General features: G+C 42.9%; 1 protein-coding gene and 1 non-coding gene across 7 annotated transcripts in view; both read left to right on the top strand.

Annotated features, from left to right (window-relative positions):
* The window catches only part of LOC105476788 (diacylglycerol kinase epsilon), a 44,140-nt gene extending 29,383 nt beyond the window's left edge, over window positions 1-14,757 (top strand). For 4 of the 6 annotated variants that reach the window (XM_071082903.1, XM_011732978.3, XM_024791232.2 and 1 more), the window contains one exon: window positions 429-699. In XM_071082903.1, coding sequence (XP_070939004.1) covers window positions 429-608 — 180 coding nt within the window. In that variant the 3' untranslated portion in view covers window positions 609-699. Of the gene's footprint in view, window positions 1-428; window positions 700-1,283; window positions 2,201-7,116; window positions 7,326-14,455 lie in introns of those variants that run through there. The other 2 variants (XR_011615721.1, XM_011732979.3) reach the window with 2 other exon arrangements.
* Window positions 9,388-9,494, top strand: LOC112425759 (U6 spliceosomal RNA). Its single transcript, XR_003016904.2, has one exon. It is a non-coding gene; the product is annotated as a U6 spliceosomal RNA (small nuclear RNA).
* Window positions 14,758-24,289: the final 9,532 nt, after the last annotated feature.

Genomic DNA, 24,289 nt, shown 5'->3' with positions numbered 1-24,289 from the left:
TCCCAGCACTTTGGGAGGCCGAGGCGGGCGGATCACAAGGTCAGGAGATCGAGACCACAGTGAAACCCCGTCTCTACTAAAAATACAAAAAATTAGCCGGGCGCGGTGGCGGGCGCCTGTAGTCCCAGCTACTCAGGAGGCTGAGGCAGGAGAATGGCGGGAACCCGGGAGGCGGAGCTTGCAGTGAGCCGAGATCGCGCCACTGCACTCCAGCCTGGGCAACAGCGTGAGACTCCGTCTCAAAAAAAAAAAAAAAAAAAGAAAAAGAAAAAAGAATTCCTTAATCAATGAATAAAAACATATTCAGATTAATATTTTCTAAAAATGAAATGCATAAGGGTTAAGGGATTGTGGATGGTGTTATTAAGGAAGACCTGTCTAAATTTTGGGGGACTGACTTTTAAACGTTATTTGTTCCCTAATATCAGCTGATTTTGAAGTGCTCCATGATGCCAATGCAGGTGGATGGGGAGCCTTGGGCCCAAGGGCCCTGCACTGTCACCATAACTCACAAGACACATGCAATGATGTTATATTTCTCTGGAGAACAAACAGATGATGACATCTCTAGTACTTCGGATCAAGAAGATATAAAGGAGACTGAATAGATGGATGAGGGAGTGAAAACTTTGCATAGAATCCTCACGCAAGTAGATGTATGTTCATCCAAAAGTATTAATAGAAATTCTCTATCAGCTATTCAGTCTTAATTTCACTAGTAGTATTATGGGTATACATTTTTGTAAATAGCATCCCCAAACCAGCCAGCCTTCAGTTATTTACAAACATTTGTTCCTTTTTCAGCAAAATACTTCAAATGAGTAGTATTAACTTACGAAAAGTCAAAAAAACTTACATGAGAGTGAAAATTTGTTATGACTGTTTTGAGAGTGGGACTCGCTCTGAAGTATGTGCTGTCTCATTTCTTATTTTTGAACCATGCATATGATGGACGCACAATGGATGGACACATTATATCTCCAACAAGGTGTGGGTGGAAAGATCATTTCCATCTTCATTTTTAATATGGTGACACCATAGCATTTTAAAAATTAACCTGCTTTTTTGAAAGGAAATGATTACTGTCAAACCACCATGGTTAATCGTGGGCATCCTCCTGCAGCATGCCTCTTAAAATTTTCTGCAACCCAAACCAAGTATATGTATTGATTTCTAGGAACCCCCAAAAGGAGAATAGTAAAAAAAGATCATACTTAAAATTTGTATTATAATTTTTATTTTAGGAACTTATTCAGACACGTAAATGTTGTTTAATTCTGTAGGTAACCATTTGAGCTGAAATTCAGGATCTTTTTTATGACACCAGTGTAGCCAAAAGAGAAGCAGATAAGTGAATTGGTAAGAAATAAGATTCAGAGCACTTTGGATTGTAAGTTATAGGTTCTGAGCTGAACAGTTTATCACCCTCTCTTTTTATTAAAAGACAGTGTCAACACTTCAAAAATTGTGCTTAAAGGAAACTTAATGGTGAGATTAATTGCTTAGGAAAAGCTCAAGGCTGACTGATAAGTTTTAAAACTTTAGTGGTCTAGTAGCATTTTGAAATACAGTAGTCTTTTAACAGAATTTCCCCTTAGGGAGGTAAGTGGACAGAAATCTTTGCTAAAATGTTTATATCATATTTATTTTAAAATGAGAGATATATATTTTTAAATTATTTATTATTTACCTTGTGGTATGATACCTGTGTTTAGTGTTTACGTTCTGTAGCTTTATTTAATAAGTTAAATTGATCACATAAATTCTGCTAGTCACAATCAAATAGAAATTTAGTCTATTAAGTAATTAAAATTTTAATTTAAATCTCCTGACAGATCTAGACATTCTTATTCTTCACAAATATTCCTCATTGCATTGAAAAAAGAAGGAGGGCATGAAAAGCACTAGGGAACTACTTTTGGATAACTGAAAGCTTTGTTTCATTGTTTTATTTGCCCCTCAATTGCCACAAACTTACTGAAGGGCCAGTTTCATGGTTCCCATTAGAGGGTGCTTGTTCTCTGCTGTTGACCAGCCCATCCCTTCATTACCCACAGGTAGGCTGACCCAGTGGGCATCTAGCCTGGTGTTTTTCTGACAAATGGCCCGTTTGTAGGCATTGTGCTCTTTCATGACATTAATCTCTGAAAGATCAGAATGTTTCCCCCAAAATACCATTAGCAGTCTTTGAGGGTCTATTATGAATCTGTCATCGGTGAATTGCCATAAACCTAAGTTTGCCTCACCTCAGGCCCAGACCATGTTTTCGAAGAGCAACTTAGTAATGTATACAGTAGTCAGTACATTTTATGAAATATTTTATTTTGCTAAATTAACCTCTTCCAGATCTCCTCGGGTGATCTTAAATTCTAGTCTTGAGAAACTTTATGAGCAGATCTGTTTTCAATTTATTTATACACCTTTCATGGTAGGTAACCATGGCAGTGAGGATGGCAGAGTTTTGTTTTTTTAATGGGCCAATCATGTTCTGAGTATTATGAGGTTTATATCCTTTCATTCATGATCAAAATTGTTAAAGATATCACATTTTAAAAATACACTGTTAAATTCACTTTGCTGTAGGTTATAGTTTACCTGTTATAAAATTCATAGTGCTAATTATAGTAGAAGCAAAGTACATCAATTTAGGATGTCGGAATTAAAATAATCACAATAACTAATATAGTTTTTTAATTGTGAAAACTACAATTAAAAATTGGAATTTTAATACCAACCATAATATTACATTATATTTAGAACAGCTTATGTAAAATGCCCTCATTTATCTAAACAAGTTGATTTTTTTGGTTATTGTAATCTAGTAAGGTTTTTGCGTCACTACTGATCTGTCATGAAGTTTTTCGGCTGGCTTATTCACTCATTTAGACTTCATTTAGGAAAGCTATTTCAGAATACCATATCAAAACGTATCATCTTGTTTTTGCAAAATTCACTTACTTTTTTGGGCACATTTACCCAGCATTTCAAATAAATGTATAGGCATGTGTCTTGTTTAAATAAGTACAATTTATAAGACTTCATGTTTGCAAGTTACATATTAGGGTAGTGATTGTTTATATTACCAGGGATTCTACACTTTACCAAAAAAATTGCCATAAGATTTTCCTGTTCCATTTTAAATTGTCTTGATATTTAAAAAAATAACTTCAACATTCTCAGGAAGAAATACATGAAGTAAATCATATCTCCATGTCTGTTTCCAGATTTCTCTCATCTTTTTACTATCCCAATACATTCCTTACTCCTATAAATGTAGTGGCTTAAATACTGAATACCTGGCAGCTCTTATAGATCCCGTAGGCAGATGATGATAATTTTCAGTGTTTTGTCATGTTTAATAGAGATCAAACTGACTTGTGTTTTAAAATACAAGTTTTCTACTAGTAAGGTTACATGATTTAAGTGTGTTTTAGGTTTTCTGCAACAATTAGCTGTGAACCCCTAATGTAGCTAATGTTTATACAAATTTTATAGTCAAAATTATTGATTTTTATTTTTTTAGAGTGTTTCAAAAACATAGTGTTTGCTTTGTGAAATACGTTTGCTTAGAGTTATAGTCTACTGTGACTCAGAAATTGTAAAGTCAATTTGCGTTGTAAAAATGAATACTACCAGCATGTCAAAAGAAAAATAATTTGCATTTGTAATATAAAGTAAAATTGTATTTAATATATTTATTGAATTTTAAATTTGCATTAACTTGAAAACTTTAAAGGTTATACTAAAAGATTAATGTGGACCCAAATACATAATTTGTTTGGCCAAAAAGGTCATTAGAATGGGTAATGGTTTTGTGTGGTTTTCCTTCAAAATGATAATATTGAAGCAAGAACCAATGTTTTATATTGATAATTTTTTTAATATTTCCACCCAGTTGAGGACAGTGGAATATAAGTAGATTTATTTAAAATATCTAGATATTTTAAAAAGAAAGAAAAGGTTGTTTATCCCAATCTGAATTCATTCTCAGCAACAAGACAGAAAAGGTGGGGTTTGGGTTTTGCTTTTAAACAGTGTCCCCCTGTCTTTTTTAATTTTTCCCTTGAAGCCTTTCTCATGTTCCTCAGAGTATGCTCTGCAGGCTATCTGCAGCATCAGAATGCCTGGGCAGGCTGTTGAAAATATGGATTCCTGAGCCCAACCCTTAACTTAATGATTCCATGTCTCTGGAGACGCAACATAGAAATCTGTTTTTATTACCAAGCACCTCAGGCGATTCTTAAGCACACTGAAATTTGAAAGCTTCTGGTCTGAACCTCTTGTATTCACCTAGGGCTTTTGCTAGGTGGGATACCATGCCGAAAAATTGAATTATTTGTATGTTCTTAAAATTATTTTTCTTCTACTTCACTGTCCTCTTCCCTCAAAGTCACTTTTCTAAAAGAACTCTATGAAAAACTTGTTTGTATCGTACCCAGATTGATATATTTGTCTGAACTCTGTTACATAAAAATTGGTATGATTCATACGTGGAGTCAGTTTTTGGACTGTGACCCATGCAGTGTCGGGGGACAAGGAGTTGCTTCAGGAGTTAGTTATAGTGCGCCTCCAAGGGACAGCAAGCCATGGAGGCTCCTGCCTTCTCACTTCAATCAATGCAGCCACACTTGTGTATACTGAGTGCTGCTTCAGATCTCAATAGATAAAATACTTCCACATTTAAAATGATTCTACTATTTTTTATAAAGGGTTTGAAAGCCACTACTATAATGACTTTGTCACCTAATTGATTTTCTACTAATTTTTACATATTCAGAAACTTCATGTGTTTTTGGTGGACAGAATATTTTGGAGGTCTCTGTTGCTGCTTAGAATGTGGCCACTTGGCTATTTTACAGTTTTTTAAAGCTATTTTATTGAATAGTAAAGCAGTGAACTTAGCCTTTGTTCCTCGTGTTTCTAATTTAAATATATAGTCTGTATTTAATTTTAGATATGTAAATACACATCAATACATATATATTTACCCATATGGCCTTGTGTAACCAGTGCATGAGGCTTGCATAGCCTAGCCCAAAAAGGTATATTCCAGCGTTCTGGGGAAAGAATTTTAAAATGCCATCCTCTAATACAGACGTTTATAAAACTTAAATGATTGAGCTTAACCATCTGCAAGAATGTCTGCAGAAAATAAATCACCTAGAAACTATAAATAGAAATGTGTTGCTGAGGCTGGGCGCAGTGGCTTACCCCTATAATCCCAGCACTTAGGGAGGCCAAGGCAGGTGTATCACCTGAGGTCAGGGGTTCGAGACCAGCCTGGCCAATATGGTGAAACCCCATCTGTACTAAAAATACAAAAAAAAAGTTAGCCAGGCACAGTGGCACACGCCTTTAGTCCCAGCTAAACAGGAGGCTGAGGCACGAGAATCGCTGGAACCCAGGCGGCGGAGCTTGCAGTGAACCGAGATCATGCCACTGCACTCCAGCCTGGGCAACAGAGCAAGACTCCGTCTCAATAAAAAAAAAAATTGTGTTACTGGTATCAGATGTCAGACCAAGAACACTTCAGTCTCTCTAAGGATGCCCTCAGCTACCTCACTATTAAAGGACGACATCAACACAGAATGCACTAAACAGGAAATAAGCTGTAATCGAGGGAATTTCCATTATGTGTTACTTTTTGGTGACTAACATGGAATGTTGAAAAGGAAGAGCCGGAAAGCTCAGTTGTTTTCTTTATTCCTCTGACATTGTCCAGGCAAGGGGGCATCCTGATCAGATGAGTAGATTTGGCTGAGAAAAACCCTAGAGTAAGGCAGGCACGTTGTAGAGTTGGATGATCCAAGATGGCTCATAAAAACGTTTGTTCTCAATCCGGTTCAGGGCTCTGTCAGCAGTTCAGATTTGAACTGCTTAAATGAACCCTACAGATAAATTGGCACTCTCATTTGTAATCCTGTTTGTACAAGTTTAGAGCAGCCTAGCTCGAGTTCTCAACCCGTCCTCTTAGAAGTGAACTGATTGCACTGGATCCCTAAACCCACAATGTTGAGGACACGTGTGATGACTCCACTTGCGCAGCCAGCTGGCCTCTTGCACTTTCCCCTGCCCACCACAGTCCTATGTACCTAACCACTTAATTACCCTGTGTTAATTGCTTTTGTTTTGTTGGGTCTGTATTTTTGTGGTCAGTGCCTACAGGCAGAAATGTGAATTAAAGCATTTGATATGTTGAAGATACCTGCTTGTTTTTTAATAAAATTAAAAGTGTAGCACTTAAGTATGATACTGTGTTGTTTTTTGACACAACCATGAGATACAATAAGCAGCTTTGACTTAGTGTCCCAAAAAATGGTTCTTGGTCTGCAGCAGGACAAACAAACTATGTGGCAAGTTCTGAATCACATACTTTTAGATGGAAAGACTAAAAAATTCACATTGCATTGCTTTTGTAGCCTAAGAGCACAGAATAATACACGTGTTAGGAGCAACATTCATTCTCATGCATATAAACTGGCTCCTGGCAGAGCAGAGCAGTAAGTGGGATTAAATGGGTGAATTCAACTTATTTTCAGTTGGTAGAATATGGAAAAATACATCATTTATTTGAAATGTCTGAATGGAAACCCAGCTCCACTACTGTAATTTAACACTGGGCAGTTACTTGTTCTTCCTGAGCCTCAAATTTTCTTTCTGTATAAGAATGGGAAGTAATGCCCACCTAGGGATTACAAGTGCTTACAGGAGCTGGGCAAGCAATGAAGGTAACAGTTGTAGAGACTTCGGTAAACTGGAGCACATGATTCCTGGGAAGCAGGCCTAGTGTGAACAGAATTTATTTTTCTAGAAAAGATAGCAATTTAGAGTATATGAAATCTAATTTTTAAGTATTGGATGGCAACTAATTGACTGCTGTCTACCGTAAGGTTATATGATTATTTTTAGGGTGGGAGAGTGAATGCATCTTTTTTTTTTTTTTTTTTTGAGACGGAGTCTCGCTCTGTCACCCAGGCTGGAGTGCAGTGGCGCGATCTTGGCTCACTGCAAGCTCTGCCTCCCGGGTTCACGCCATTTTCCTGCCTCAGTCTCCCGAGTAGCTGGGACTACAGGCGCCCGCCACCACACCCGGCTAATTTTTTGTATTTTTTTTAGTAGAGACGGGATTTCACCGTGGTCTCGATCTCCTGACCTTGTGATCCGCCCGCCTCGGCCTCCCAAAAGTGCTGGGATTACAGGTGTGAGCCACCGCGCCCGGCCCGTGAATGCATCTTAATATGCATGGCAGAACTGTGTGTGTCCTTCCATCTGGATTTTCATAAAGCATTGTGATTTATCCGTAGCGATCTGAAAAACATTTTGTGGTATGTAAAATCTTTTATTAATTTTATTAGACATTAGAGGAAGAAGATTCTGTAGTCCTGCTTTATTCTGTCATCTTCACCTGGAAATCCATTTTTATAAAATTTTTATAATAAAAATCACTTGATCACTTACCTGCCTTCTTTTAGACAGTGCCAAGCATAATGCCCTTTGATAATTTACATGCATGTGAATGTGGCTGTGATAGCTGCTGACATTCACAAGGCAGGCTGTCTTACATGTAATGATTCCATGTTTAGACTTCTTAAACAGCTTCACACATTTATTGTACACTTAGGTGTCACATGCTTTTACTTTTTATTTTATAATCTGTGTTTCTGTGAGGTAGACATTATTGGCTCCAGGTTATACATTGATAGCTCGGAGCTAGAGATTGAACCCAGGCCATCCTCCCCACTGCCTTTCATCATCAACACAACCACCACCAACAGTATTTTAAAAGCGTTAAATATTGGCAGACCTGTCGTCATTCTGAGCACTAGGACTAGGGCTTATGCAGTTGTCTGAGGGATTCCCTGTATGAGGAAACTTCACACACCAAAAAATTACTCATGCAAGGGGATTGGAGATCTCAAGCTAAAAGTATTACACATGGACTATTGTAAAGGGAAAAAAAGGCACAATAACATTTTAGAATGTACTTAAGAAGCAGTTCGTCACTTGGGAAACCCCAATTCCAATGAGGATTTAGTGTTTCAGTGACACAACATCAGAAGCAAGTATTCATAGCGTAGATACAGAAGCAAAATTAAGAAATGATTTGATTGGTTGCCTTTTTTGGCTTGCTTACTTGGAAAGTCCCCAGTCTCATGATCATGTTAGTTGGCTGCTTATGATTGGCTGAGGTTAAGTTTTGTTTCTAACATAAGCATTTATCAAAAATGACCCAAGTTAAGTTTCATTTATGTTTACAGTGTAAGTAGGTTAGGGCTATTTTTAAGGCCTAGTTGTTTTGTTTGCTCAGGAGCATCTCAAGCCTAGTTTCCATTTTAATTTTGCTTTGACAGTTCCCCACTTTTAGTCACCCTGTCAGCAAGCTGACAGCGTGACCAAATGGCATGGCATTACTCTCAGTTACCACTATTGACCTAGTCTAGGAAGAAGAGTCAGATGTTTATCAATAGCTGCCCTAGGGCTCAGAGTCACCCTCGGGAATGACATAGTCCATGCTGGTTTCCTCCAGTTGTCTGATCCTTATGGCAATCTTTTTTTTTTTTTTTTTTTTTTTTTTTTTTGAGACGGAGTCTGGCTCTGTCCCCGGGCTGGAGTGCAGTGGCCGGATCTCAGCTCACTGCAAGCTCCGCCCCCCGGGTTTACGCCATTCTCCTGCCTCAGCCTCCCGAGTAGCTGGGAGTACAGGCGCCCGCCGCCTTGCCCGGCTAGTTTTTTGTATTTTTTTTTTAGTAGAGACGGGGTTTCACCGTGTTCGCCAGGATGGTCTCGATCTCCTGACCTAGTGATCCGCCCGTCTCGGCCTCCCAAAGTGCTGGGATTACAGGCTTGAGCCACCGCGCCCGGCCCCCTTATGGCAATCTTTTGACATATGAGTGACTGCTGGAAAGCATTTAAAAATCCTTGAAAGGACCAGGCTCTGTGGATAACGCCTGTAACCTCAGAACTTTGGAGGCCAGAGTAGGGGAATTGCGTGAGCAGGAGTTCAAGACCAGCTAGACAACATAACAAGACCCCATGTCTACAAAAATAAAAATAAAAACTTTGTTTTAATTAGCTGGGCAGGGCTGGGCATGGAGGCTCACACCTGTAATCCCAGAATTGTGGGAGGCCAAGGCGGGTGGATTGCTAGAGCTCAGGAGTTCAAGACCAGCCTAAGAAATATAATGAAACCCGTCTCTACCAAAAATACAAAAAATTAGCCAGGCATGGTGGCACACACCTCTGGTCCCAGCTACTCAGGAGGCTGATGTAGGAGGATCGCTTAAGCCTGAGAGGCAGAGGTTGCAGTGAGCCGAGATTGTGCCACAGCACTCCATCCTGGGTGACAGACTGAGACCTCATCTCAAAAAAATACAAATTAGCTGGGGAGTGCTCACTACAGCAGCACATATACTAAAATTGGAACAATACGGAGAAGATTAACATGGCCCCTGAACAAGGATGACATGAAAATTCATGAAATGTTCCATATTCTTATGTATAAAAGCAAAGTAAACCCTAATCACCTTGAGTACATGTCATCAGGACCTCCTGAGGCTGTGTCTCGTGCCCGTGCACGTCCTTAATCTTGGCAAAATAAACTTTCTAAATTGGAAAAAAAAAAAAAAAAAAAATTGGCTGAATGTGGTGATGCACACCTGTAGTCTAAGCTACTCAGGAGACCGAGGTGGGAGGATCACTTTAGTCCAGGAGTTCCAGGCTACAGTGAGCTAGGATTGCACCACTGCACTCCTGCCTGGGTCAAAGAGCACGACACTGTCGCTAAAAAAATAATAATAAATTTGTAAAATTATTGAGAGAATACAATGCACTGTGTTGTGTAAGCCATTGTGTATGGGTACCCACTGTGTACGGGTAAACACAATAACTATAATAGCAAAGGACTGAAAAATAACCCCGTGTAAAGATTCCCAGGAGCCAAGATTTAACCAACTGAATAAATCAAGAGAGGCAGTGCTAATGAGATGAAAACCTTGTGTTCTTTAGGAACTTTTACATTTTGGACAATATCAAATATAACAAAACACTTAATGTTTTGTTAACAAAAAAACACCACTTCTTACCAATTCGAGCACAAGCTCCTCCCTGCCGAGCAGCTATAGTGTCAACAACTCCTACTTTGGAGTACTACTGAGGTGAAATTACTCATCTCATATTGTACTGCTTGAAGAAAATTCATAGGTATCACTAAAACTTTTTTCAAGAGTTGCTGAAATACTAATAAGCAATTTTCTCAAATCAGAGGCTCCCTGCTGAGGAAAAAGAGCTCTTACAAAAGAATGAAATCTGTAACCCCTTTGTATGATTGGGTCTGGAGATCACTCAGGAGGCTCATTTCTGAGGGTTCACTTTATGTACAAGTGACCTGAGGTTCAGAATCTGACGAACATTCAGTCATCTGGTCATTTTAGGTAGGACATAGCCCAAACATTTAGGTGGAAAAACCTTTATATATTTGTCATACAAGATGAACAATCCAGCCAGGTGCGGTGCCTCATGCCTGTAATCTCAGCGCTTTGGGAGGCCAAGGCAAGCGGATCACCTGAGGTCAGGAGTTCAAGACGAGCCTGGCCAACATGGTGAAAGCCCGTCTACTAAAAATACAAAAAAAATTAGCTGGGTGTAGGGGTGCCTGTAGTCCCAGCTACTTGGGAGGCTGAGGCAGGAGAATCGCTTGAATTCGGGAGGCGGAGGTTTCAGTGAGCCGAGATCATGCCATTGCACTCCAGCCTGGGCAACGAGAGCAAAACTCCATCTCAAAAAAAAAAAAAAAAAAAAAAAAAGATGAATAATCCAGTATTATTGAGAGAAGGGTGCAAAGTGAACTCCATTATAAAGTGAATTGGTTAATGCTATGGTTTGCATGTACTCCCTTAAATTTTATGTATTTGAAACTTAATCCCCAAATTCACAAGTTGATTAGAGGTAGGGCCTTTGGGAGGTAATCAGGATTAAATAAGGTGGTCAGGGTGGGCCTCCCATCATCAGACTGGTGAAAAGAGCCATGACCTTCAATCTGATACTAACTCTTGACCTGATTCGGGTAATAGCAATGGACTCTGGACCAATGAAACCCTCAGACAACTGGAGGGAGGGGGAGATAAGACAAGTAAGGACCTATTATTTCTAAATAAGTAAGACATTGTGTAAATGGGAACATATAAACAGAGCCGTATGGTCTGGAGTCAAGTAACATACATGTTAGCAGGGCATATGATCATTGATAAAACAATTTTATGTAAAGTATTCCCCATAGAAACCCAATTGAGTAGGCAGAGTAGATATAATTTTTCTAAATTAGCACATTGCAATTCAGAAAGGCTAGTGACATGCCAGTGCTGTACAGAGCTAGGATACTGATCTAGTCTTGTGACTCCAAAATTTAGTGGAGTTTGTTGTTCCTTTATTTTTTCCCCCACTAAGTTATGCCTTCTTTTTCCTAAGTCAGGGGTTCCTAGCCTTTATTGTATCATTAAGCCTATCTCTATAAGAAGTTGGCTATAGTTACAGACACTTCCTCCCTCCCTCTGACCCTAGCAGTTTGGCGCATACAGCAGAATTTTGCAGCCAACTTCAAGGGCCTCCCAAGACTCCAGTTAAGAACCTCTGAACCAAGGACACCAGTCCTAGCGGAGGTATCTCGGACGTATTTAGTATAAACTGGCAATGAGCTTGTTCTGTCTGGTTATCTTCTATCTCCAGCCATTTTCTATTCTGATTCATCCACAAACCCACAGAGAAGTCAGTAGTACACAGGTTCAGAAAAGCTAGTGGTGGAGAAAAGTTGCCGGGAGAAAAAAAGTGGCACTTAGGCTGTGCCTCTAAGGAGAGGCCATTCTGACATGTTCTGGGAACAACATGTTGGCAAGCTGGCAAGAAGAAAAGACTGGATGCATGGCCAGGCGCGATTGTTCACGCCTGTAATCCCAGCACTTTGGGAGGCTGAAGCAGGCTGATCACCTGAGATCAGGAGTTTGAGACTAGCCTGGCCAACATGACAAAACTCTGTCTCTACTGAAAACACAAAAATTAGCCGGATATGGTGGCAGGCGCCTGCAATCCCAGCTACTCAGGAGGCTGAGGCAGGAGAATCCCTTGAACCCAGGAGGCAGATGTTGCAGTGAGCTGAGATCACACCATTGCACTCCAGCCTGGGTGACAAGAGCAAAACTCCATCTCAAAAAAAAAAAAAAAAGAACCTAAAGCATGCCATAAATCTGTGAACTATGAACTTTAGGATGCCACATACAAAAATGGCATTTTAAGATTATTCTGGGAGCAGTGTGGAAGATGAGGGGGAAGGATTAGAAACAGGAAAGTTATTCGATAGAAGTAGAGGCAGAAATGAGAACATTCATGGAGGAAGAATTGACAGGCCAAGATGTGAGATACCTAGAGGAAAGGGGTAAGGGATCTTTCAAGATTTTCAGCCTTGGAAGAACGAATGTGTTCAGTAAATATTTATTGTGTACACTCTGTTGATGATAGAAGTGTGGAGGTGCAGGGTGCCAAGGCCAAAGCCAAGTTCTGAGTCAACCAGTCAAGTTACAAGAAGCTACTTTAAGATTTAGAGAGTTTGTGGCCGGGCGCGGTGGCTCAAGCCTGTAATCCCAGCACTTTGGGAGGCCGAGACGGGCGGATCACGAGGTCAGGAGATTGAGACCATCCTGGCTAACACGGTGAAACCCCGTCTCTACTAAAAAAATAGAAAAAACTAGTCGGACGAGGTGGTGGGCGCCTGTAGTCTCAGCTACTCGGGAGGCTGAGGCAGGAGAATGGCAGGAACCCGGGAGGCGGAGCTTGCAGTGAGCCGAGATGGCGCCACTGCACTCCAGCCTGGGCAACAGAGCGAGACTCCATCTCAAAAAAAAAAAAAAAAAGATTTAGAGAGTTTATTACTTACGTAGACAGCACAAAGAATAAATGTGCCAGCTTCTGTGATGTTTGTCCCACATGCCACGAAATGTATGACACCATAACAAAGACCCAGATGACTGCAGTGTGAGTTGTGGGATCCCCCGTTGCTGAGGTGCTTATCCTAGAGGCTCTATTCTGAGGAAGCCAGGACAGAAAGCCTCCGTGTCACCAGAACCCCCAAGATATGAGAAACTGTCTCATGACAGCTTCCCAGGAGAGATAAGGAGGCAAACAGAAGATCGCCTCACAGCAGCTCTGTACACAGGCCTCCCAGCCTCCCACATCCAGGAAGACCATGAGGCGTTCTGCCAAGACTCTGCCTGAGTGGATACATGCAAGGTCACCACTGTGGGGAAAAGAAAGAGATCAGACTGTTACTGTGTCTATATAGAAAGAAGGAGACATAAGAGACTCCATTTTGCTCTGTGTTTGAGATGCTGTTAATCTGTGACCCTACCCCCAACCCTGTCCTTGCAAGAGACCTGTGCTGTGGTCACTCAAGGTTTAACGGATTTGGGGCTGTGCAGGGTGTGCTTTGTTAAACAAGTGCCTGAAGGCAGCATGCTTGTTAAAAGTCATCACCATTCTCTTAAAAAGGTCGCAGGGACCTCTGCCTAGGAAAGCTCGGTATTGTCCAAGGTTTCTCCCCATGTGACAGTCTGAAATATGGCCTCGTAGGAAGGGAAAGACCTGATCGTCCCCCAGCCTGACACCCGTGAAGGGTCTGTGCTGAGGAGGACTAGTATAAGAGGAAAGAAGGCCTCTTGGCAGTTGAGATAGAGAAAAGCATCTGTCTCCTGCCCGTCCCTGGGCAATGGAACATCTCGGTGTAAAACCCGATTGTATGTTCTATTTACTGAGATGGGAGAAAACCGCCTTAGGGCTGAAGGTGGGACTTGCTAGCGGCAATGCTGCTGTTTATGCACTAAAAAGGTTTATGGAGATGTTTGTGTATGTATATCAAGGCACAGCATTTTTCCTTAAACTTATTCATGTCACAAGATCTTTATTCATATGTCTTACTGCTGACCTTCTCCCTACTATGATCCTATTATCCTGCCACTTCCCTTTTCCGAGCTGGTAAAGATAATGATCAATAAATACTGAGGGAACTCAGAGACCGGTGCCAGCGCGGGTCCTCTGTATGCTGAGCGCCGGGTCCCCTGGGCCCACTTTTTATTTCTGTATACTTTGTCTCTGTGTCTCATTTCTTTTCTCAAGTCTCTTGTTCCACCTAAGGAGAAACGCCCACAGGTGTGGAGGGGCAGGCCACCCCTTCACACCATGAGGCGATGGTGGAGCTGTTCCCCCACACAGGAGAGCTGGTTTTGAGGAACAAGAAATAAACATGGTTTTAAATACATAGACTGTAAAGTTACATTCAGACATTCACATGGAATTGACCGGGGCTGTTGTTTTCATCAACTTTGTCTTGGCTGTTACACAGCAGTGGATAGATAACCAGAGCACAGCTGTTGACTGATCACCCAGCACCCACTTCCCTTCTCTTTCCCTGCAGCAGACTGCCAGCTCGGTCCAAATGACAGCCAAGTACTCGGAGAAGGTGACCCGCCCCAACTCAGGGGTAACCAACATGCGAATCCCATTCTCTTTGCAATAGGAGGTGGACGTGCAAGTTAACTCTAGCCAATGAGATGTGAGGGGGAGATCTGCAGGGTGCCTCCAGGAAAGGCTTCCTGGCTCTTAAAAAGACAGAGACAATGTCATAACTGGGTGCAATGCCTGCAGCATTGCAGCCATCTTCTGACCACGAGGGACTCAACGCTGAGGACAAAGCCAACAGGCCAAGAAAGGTGGTGTAGAAAGAAGGAAGGAGCCCTTAATGACAATGTTGAGTCAACCAACCCTGCAGCTGCCCTGGCTGGGACTACTGGGTATGTGAGATGAAATTTTTGTTTATTTATTTATTTATTTATTTATTTATTTATTTAGAGACAGGATTTTACTCTATCACCCAGGTTGGAGTGCAGCGATCATAGCTCACTTCAGCCTTGAAGTCCTCGGCTCAAGTGATCCTCCCACCTCAGCCTCCCAAGTAACTGGGGCTGCAGGAACACTCCACCACACCCAGCCCTTATTTTTTTCGGTTGGGTTTTCTGCTCATTGCTACCAAAAGCAGCATCCTAACTGATACATTTATGTAAAGTCCTGTACATTACCAGGAACATAGGAAGTTGAAATAAATGTCAGCTATTACATGATGAAGAAGAAGAAGGAGGAGGAGGAGGAGGAGAAAGAAGAGGAGGAGGAGGAGGAAGAAGAGGAGGAAGAAAAAGAAAGTGGGTGGATTCTTGAAGGGCAAAATGCTAAGGTGAAAATAGCGGAGATCCTGGACCTTGAGGAACACTCACCTTTAGGGGAGGCTGGACAGAGGATGAAATGACAATCAGTAAAGGAAAAGGGAAGCGAAGTTTAATGCAAGCAAAGGGAATGAGAATAATATGCAAGGAATACTAGTTCCATCATGTGCAATGCCACAGAGAGGACTCTTTCCCTTCCTCCCTTGCAGGGAGACCTCAAGGGGAACCAAATTTGATTCACAAAGGCTCACCTTTAGGTACCAGTTGATGTCTTTTTTTTTTTTTTGAGACAGAGTCTCGCTCTGTCACCCAGGCTGGAGTGCAGCGGCGCCATCTCGGCTCACTGCAACCTCCACCTCCTGGGTTTAAGTGATTCTCCTGCCTCAGCCTCCCAAGTAGCCTGGATTACAGGTGCATGCCAACACTCCTGGCTAAGTTTTGTATTTTCAGTAAAGACCAGGTTTCACTATGTTGGTCAAGGTGGTCTTGAACTCCTGACCTCAAGTGATCCACTCTCCTCAGCCTCCCCAAATGCTGGGATTACAGGCATGAGCCCGGCACCAGTTGATGTCTTTTAAGGTGTCTTTCTAGGCCAGTGATTCTCAAAGTGCAGTTTCCAGACCAGCAGCCTCAACAATACCTGAGAACTTGCTAGAAATGTGAATTTTCAAGCTCCACCTTAAACCTGTTGAATTGGAAACTCTGGGAGTGGAGCTTGAGAATCCTTTTTTTAGTTATTTTTTATATATATATATATATATATATATAGAGAGAGAGAGAGAGAGAGAGAGAGAGAGAGAGAGAGAGAGAGAATGAGAGTGAGCTGGAATGCAGCTCACTGCAGACTCAACCTCCTGGTACCGGACTAAATTTTTGTCGTTGTTGTTGAAACTCAAGGTCTCCCTCTGTCGCCCAGGCTGGAGTGCAGTAGTGCGATTTCAGCTCACTGCAGCCTCGACCTCCCAGGCTCAAGCAATTCTCCCACTACCGTGGTGGCATGGGACTACAGATGCACACCACTACACGGGCTGATATTTGTAGTTTTTGTAGACACAGGGTCTCGCCATGTTGCCCAGGCTGGTCTCAAACTGTTGAGCTCAAGTGATCCGCCCACCTCAGCCTCCCAAATTGCTCAGATTACAGGCATGAGCCACCATGCCTGGCCTATTTTTTCTTTAGGACTCTGGGAACGGTTATATTTAGCGTGTGTGTGTGTGTGTGTGTGTGTGTGTGTGTGTGTGTGTGTTTTGGAGACAGAGTCTCGCTCTGTCACCTAGGCTGGAGTGCAGTGGTACAATCTCAGCTCACTGCAACCTCTGCCTCCTGGGTTCAAGCAATTCTCATGTCTCGGACTCCCGAGTAGGTAGGATTACAAGCGCCCACTCCATGCCTGGCTAATTTTTGCGTTTTTAGTAGAGACAGGGTTTCACCATTTGGCCAGGCTGGTCTTGAACTCCTGGCCTCATGTCATCCGCCCACTTCAGCCTCCCAAAGTGCTGGGATTCCAGGCAGAGCCACCATGCCCAGCCTAGCATCAGGTTTTACATTTTACTTTTTCTCCCCTGTTATAAATTCCTCTGGCTGACCCCACATGTGTTATGCACGCTGGGCTTGTGTTCACGATGCGCATTAACACATTAGACCAACATCTTTTGTGTGTCTCCTGTGTCCCAGGCATTGTTCTGAGTATTTAGGAAACAGCAATGAACAAAAGAGATGAAACTCCTGCACTCATGGAGCTCACTTTCTAGTGGGAAGTGAGAGAGTAGGATGAAGGGAACTGTGCCCTTCCTTACATCACCCCACGCTTAAAACCCAAAACCACAAACCTGGTATTCAAATACCAGGCACGCTACTGCCCCAGGGCCTTCTCTCTCTCCCAGAGCTTTGCGTGGCCTAACCCTCTCCCCACTTCATTCTGGACACTGAGCAAATGTCATCCCATCAGACAGGTCTTTCCTGAACGCCTTAGCTAGACCAGCACAGACATGTATCTATCATGTAACTGGCTTTGTTTTCTTTATGGCCCTTTTCCCTAGAATAATATGTTGTCTATTTCCTCTCCTAGAATGTAGGCGCCACGGAGACAGGAATTTGGGTTTCTTTTCTCACTGCTGTCTCCCCAGCCTAGGTACAACGCCTGGCACCCAGTAGGCACTCAAGAAGTATTTACTGAATGAATCAGTCACCCCTTCACTGATGTCAGTTTAGCAACAGTAGTATTGACAGAGGGGATCATGGCTGGAGTTCCAGGCAGGGAACCACAGAGGCATACTTGAGTTGTAGTGGAAACGAAAAATTACCTGGAGGAGCAGCCGTCCTAAATATAGCAGCAGCAGATGACCCTTGACCAAGAAGGTCACTGTCCGACCACACCGGATTCTGCAAGTTGGCAGGGTTTTCATTGAATATCATTGCCTTGTTAAGGAATACAGGGTCATAATTTGCAGCATGGGAGAGGGAACTATCTGATGGAAAGGGAGAGAGTAAAGATAGAAAAAAGGCCAGGCACGGTGGCTCACGCCTGTAATCCCAGCACTTTAGGAGGTCAAGGTGGGCAGATCACAAGGTTAGGAGTTCGAGACCAGCCTGACCAACATAGTGAAACCCCGTCTCTACTAAAAATACAAAAATTAGCCAGGCGTCGTGGCGTGTGCCTGTAATCCCAGCTATTCAGGAGGCTGAGGCAGGAGAATTGCTTGAACCTGGGAGGCGGAGGTTGCAATGAGCTGAGATCGTGCCACTGCACTCGAGTCTGGGTGAAAGAGCAAGACTCCATCTCAAAAAAGAAAAAAAAAAGAAAAAAATATATATATATTTATGACAACTATGGAATAGAATTCCAGCATCTATATTTTAATCTTTTTTTTTTTTTTTTTTTGTTTTGAGACAGAATTTCATTCTTTAGCCCAGGCTGGAGTGAAGTGGTGCAATCTCAGCTCACTGCAACCTCTGCCCCTAGTTCAAGTGATTCTCCTGCCCCAGCCTCCCAAGTACCTGGGATAACAGGCGCCCACCACCATGCCTAGCTAATTTCTGTATTTTTAGTAGAGACGGGGTTTTGCAATATTGGCCAGGTTGGTCTTGAACTCGTGACCTCAGGTGATTCACCCACCTCGGCCTTCCAAAGTGTTGAGATTACAGGCATGAGCTCCCACGCCCAGCCTTGTTTTAACCTTCTTTTAGTCTCCGCCTTGCCATAAGGCCAGGAGTGATGGCTTCTAGTATTCTCTCCTTTTCCCTGATAGAGACTACTGATTCCTAAAAGTGGACAGCAGTGCCCTGCTGAACCCAGTTACTGGTTACTGGCTGCCCTCCAGACAGGGGCCAAATGAAAAATCAATGTGTGCCATTGTTAGAATATGTTTTAAAGAAATCTGATTGAGGCATATTAAACAGTTGGACATAAAGGGGTAGTGTCTCATTATGAGCCATGAGGAATAGGCAAGAAAAAGCGAAACAAAAACTGCCCCACCTAATAGGTAGTGCTCCTGGTCATAGAACAAAGTGCTGCTCACGGAATAGTACGAAGTCATGCAGCAACTGCATCCAGTACACAAATGCAGAAGCTTTTTAAGTTTACACCTTGTATAATTTGTTAAGATTACGTTGCTGGGCTGTGCACCATGGCTCATGCCTATAATCTCAGCACTTTGGGAGGCTGAGGTGGGTGGATCACTTGAGGCCAAGAGTTAAAGACAGCCTGGCCAACATGGTGAAACCATGTCTCTACCAAAAAAATACAAAAATTAGCTGGGTGTGGTGGCAGGCGCCTGTAGTCCCAGTTACTCGGGAGGCTGAGGCAGGAGAATCACTTGAACCCAGGAAGCAGAGGTTGCTGTGAACCGAGATCGTGCCACTGCACTTCAGCCGGGCGACAGAGTAAGACTCTGTCTCAAACAAACAAAAAGATTACATTGCTGGCATATGGAGATTGGGTCTCACAATGCTGCCCTGGGCTGGACTCAAACTTCTGGTCTCAAAGCAGTCCTCCCACCTCAGCCTCCAAGTAGTTGGAACCAGGGCCTAGCTTTGCTGGCAACTAATGATAGCTGGTACTTCCTAAATCATTAGTAAATTTCAATTTCTATTTTTAAAATTATCCAAAAAGGAAACACAGCACAAATTGCTTTCAGCCTTTTACAAATAAAGGGATAATCAGTGAGTACTTTATAAAGTGGGAATGATGTTTCTGAGCTTTTTTTAAAAAGGAAGTCATTTCTGTTAAAGAAGCATTGATTTAGTTGAGCACTTTAAGAACTTAGTTTCTGTGCTTTATACAGGTGACACCAGCTCTGCGTGCCATTTCAAGGGTTGTGCATCTGGTGGTACCAGTAACATCAAACAGTGATTAATAATCCAATATTATGAATGAATACATGGATATTGGTATTAGAGGTCAAATACTATCTTTGCCTGTGAATTTTTTATATAGACAAGGGTGATGTAAAATTATAAACTGAGTGGTTTTTTTTTCATATGAACATTCCCCTATCCTCAAGAGTAGGACAATAATAGTACATTCGCAGAACAATTGGAAATTAACATAGGTGCTGGCCAATCTGAAACCAGTATATTAAGTGTTCAAGGAGAATCAGGCTGGGCTCAGTGGCTCACACCTGTAATCCTGGCACTTTGGGAGGCCAAGGCAGGCAGATCCCGAGGTCAGGAGATCAAGACCATTCTGGCCAACATGGTGAAACCCCGTCTCTAATAAAAATACAAAAATTAGCTGCGTGTGGTGGTGCGTGCCTGTAGTCCCAGCTACGTGGGAGGCTGAGGCAGAAGAATCGCTTGAACCTGGGAGGCAGAGGTTGCAGTGAGCCGAGAATGTGCCATTGCACTCCAGCCTGAGCGACAAGAGCGAGACTCTGACTCAAAAAAAAAAAAAAGTGTTCAAGGAGAATGAAAAGACGGAGGGAGTTGGGCAGATTTTATTTTTTCAAAGCTGGCCACAGCACTATTTCCCATCCTACGTTAACTTGCTAAAAAGCCCAACAGTTCTCACATTGTGTGCCCACAGAACACTGACCAACAGTGCTTTTTAAGGGGGTTAGCATTAATGCAGCACTTCCTATTTATTACTGTCTTTAAGCTGCCTAGACTATGATTATTATAACAACCACCACTAGCATGGAGCATTTACTGTGTCAACTGCTTACTGTGTCTCGTTTAGTTGTGTCATAACACTAAGATGCCATTACACTCATTCTGCTGGTGAGGAAACAGAGAAATACAGTAACTTGCCAAGGCCACAGAAATGGTGAAGCTGGGCTTTTCCTCACATACCACACTGCTTTGTCCCAACATTATAATGGTGATCTGTCTCCAATTCACAGGAACATAATTTAAAATAGCCAATAGAATGCTCTCAAGTTGGAAACGTTCTTCTATCCTTTTTTTTTTTTAACCTTTTACATTTCTTTTTTTTTTTTTTTTTTTTTTTTTTGACTCTGAGAGAGTATTTATCTATGCACCCTGGAGGCCAGACTCTAAATTTGAATATCCAGCCTGGGGCCTTGGCCCTCCTGGCTGTGGGTGGCTGTAGGGATGGGTCCCGGAGCCCTTCCCCGAGAGTGGAACCCAGAGCCTGGAAGTGGGATGCCCCTGAGCCAGCAGCTGCCAATAGCAACCAGGGGAGAAGGAGATGGGAGCCAGGCACTCATTCCAATCCCAGAGACGCCAAGGGGAGGGGAAGATGCTTTGGGCCCCACAGCCAGGCTGAGGGTTGGCCAAGCTGGAGGTGCACACATGTGGAAGAAATGGAGGCCCAGTGCCATGGGCAGAGACTGTACCCTAGGTGCCCGTCCCAGTGCCAGCCAACCCAAGACAGGCGAAAGGGGTTGGCAGTTTTGCATCTGAGAGATACAAGTGGTGCCTGGCCCTCCCGTGAGGTGACACAGTATGGGGGAAGGCACCAGCATGGCAGTCTAAGGGCTTACGGAAGGGGGAGTCTCTGAGACTTTTGCATGGGTGCATGCCCGCCTGCGCCCCGCCCCGCCAGTTCTTCAGAGGCTGATGTGGAAGGCAGCCTGCAGCCACTGGTCACAGGCACTGTGCATCTGGGCACAGTGAGAAGTGGTGGGTCGGGGGGCAGGCTGGCATTGGGAGGCTCATCATCGTCAGACAGGCCAGCATCTGGTGGGTAGGAGCTGTCTGAATGCAGGGAGATGGCGGGTCCTGGCATGAGCTCATGACCTTTCGTGTTTCTAGAGAGCAAGTGCCAGCAGATGACAGAACGAATGAACAAGTAGCAAATATACATTCATGGAAAAGGTCAGAGCAGCTGGTTTTGTTTGGTTCACTCGTTCGATTGTGGGGGTGGGTGTGGTGTGTGTGTTTGGGGCAAGCAATGTGGCAGCTGCTCCTCGTTGTGAATATATTACAGGCCTATAACACTGTTTTCATGTTTGCTAAGTTGTTCTTTGTTTCCATGATGAAATTAAATATATCTTTTCATGGGACTACACAAAGATCAATCATTCTGTGGCAGCAGCTTTTCATGAATCCCCTAAAACTGTGTGCAAAGTTGCGTTCTATGTATGTGTATGCATGTGCTGTTCTGATGAGGGAGTTCTGAGGTCAAGCTATAGTTTGATTCCTAAAGAGGTCTGTGATTCCAAAAGGATTAAAAACCACCGACCATCTGTCATTCTACCTATCTGCCATCTCTCCATCGTGTTTACATCATCTATGCATGCATCTATCTATTTATCCACTAAGAGACAGATTTCTTTCCAGATGGTAGCATTTGAGATGATTTATTTGTAATTTTCTGTCCTGCTTTACTCCTTCATAATAACCATTGTATTAGTCCATTTTCACACTGCTATAAAGAACTGCCCCAGACTGGGTAATTTATAAAGGAAAGAGGTTTAATTGATGCACAGTTCAGCGTGGCTGGAGAGGCCTCAGGAAACTTACAATTATGCCAGAAGTCAAAGGGAAAGCAAGGCATCTTCTTCACAAGGCAACAGGAAGGAGAAGTACTGAGCCAGGGAGGAAGAGCCCTTTATAAAACCATCAAATCTTGTGAAAGCTCACTCACTATCACGAGAACAACATGGGGGAACCACTCCCATGATTTAGTTACCTCCACCTGCTCTCTCCCTGGACAAGCAGTGATTATGGGATTACAATTCAAGATGAGATCTGGGTGGGGACACAAAGCCTACCCATATTATCCATGTATCATTCTTAGAAAAATAATGAAGTGATTAAGAGAAAAGGACAAGGGATCTGGGTGTCCCACCACGTGTCCAACTTATCTTTATACTTCCCTTGATGGGAAACTCAACCAGCTCTCTAGGTGGCCTAGTCTGTCTTTTTACCTCAAAGTATTAACATTTCTTCCACATGCTGAATTCATGGCTAGGCAATAAACAAATCAATGAAGAAGGTTGGGCATGGTGGCTCACACCTGTAATCTCAGCACTTTGGGAGGCCAAGGGGCAGATCACTCGAGGCCAGGAGTTCAAGACTAATCTGGCCAACATGGTGAAACCCCATCGCTACTAAAAATAGAAAAAATAGCTGGGCATGGTGGTACACGCCTGTAATCTCAGCTACTCAGGAGGCTGAGGCAGGAGAATCACTTGGGCCTGGGAGGCAGAGGTTGCAGTGAGCCAAGATCAGGCCACTACACTCAAACCTGGGTGATAGAGCTAGAGTCTCAGAAAATAAACAGACAAATCAGTGAAGCTCCAGTGGGCAGATAGAACAGAAGCGAGTCTTGGGGTGGGAGACAGGGAGAGGCATCTGTGGCTGGATCCCTAGAAGCCGTTTGAGAACACCTGCCTGCTTTGCCATCCCAGATCAGGGATGGGGTGCCAAGGACAGCAAACAGGGCTCAGCACAGCCTGGGCATGCAAATGGCTTATCTGTGGTTCACAGAACAAGCTCAGGAAGCTGACAGGGAGAAAGGGGATATAGTGAGGCAGAAAGGAGAAGAACAAAGTTCAAATACACAAGGGAAGGGAGTAGGTGGGGCTCACCTAATATTAAAAGCCTTTGGGTGCAGGAACTCTGTGGGGAATGTGACCCCAAGAAGGGAGTGGTGGCAATGCCAACATGCCTTGGTTGAGAAAAAAGGCCCTTTGGCTATAACTGCGTCCTAGTTCCCAAAGCAGCCCCAAACTGGACTTCCCTCAAAATGCAGGTGTGTTTATGGGTATGTAGAGAAGGTAGAATAATCACATGTACCATATTTTAAATGTCAACCTATTTTTACCTCAAAAATTTCATCTGATCCTCATAGAACCTTTAATGCAGGCAAAGTCAAGACTCAGAAAGGAGATGTGCCTGGACTAAAGGACATACAGCTCGATAAGGCAGCAGAGGCATCAGCAAAAGGACCCTATTTTGTGTGTGCATTTATTCCAAATTGCCCCCTTTAAAATAGGCTTTTTAAATGTATCATTTCCCCTTCACTCTTTGATTTGCTTTTTTAGAGTCTTCCTGTATTTTATGTATTGGAATTGATCTACAATAAAATACAAGTAGACTGCGACTCCAAGGTCAATAACGGTTGGAGATCCATTGGTTATTCATGATACTATGGCATTTCAAGACCGCCTGGGAACTGATGAGAAAACAGATGTAAAACCTATGAACAAGTCCAAACTTAGCCCATGGGTCACTCCAGCAGACCACAAATGACTTAAAAACCATACACGCATGCACACACACACACACACACACGCACACATGCACTCCCAGCTTGCCTTTAGTAAGGAGTCACAAATTACCATCCTGAACTTTTTATTGGAAAAAAGTGTCCCCGGACGGTTGAAGAGTCATCTCTGAATAGAAGGACAAGTCTGTCACTGACATACTGAGTATTTTTATGGTTACAGTGACAGTGAGGAAGAAAAAACTACAGGAAAGGTTGGGGATGAGAGAGAAAAAAACCCAGGACAGTAAACCAAGGAGACTTCACACAGGTGAGAAGAAACTTGGGAGGCTCCCGTGAAGAGCAGTGTGTTTTATTCCAACAAGCTGGTTGAGAAGGGCTTACTCAAGGTGTGCAGATC

Source organism: Macaca nemestrina, chromosome 17 (genome assembly GCF_043159975.1).
Source record: "Macaca nemestrina isolate mMacNem1 chromosome 17, mMacNem.hap1, whole genome shotgun sequence".
NCBI lineage: Eukaryota > Metazoa > Chordata > Mammalia > Primates > Cercopithecidae > Macaca > Macaca nemestrina.
Note: the sequence above shows the minus strand (reverse complement) of the source record. Positions and strands in the feature narration are given on the sequence as shown.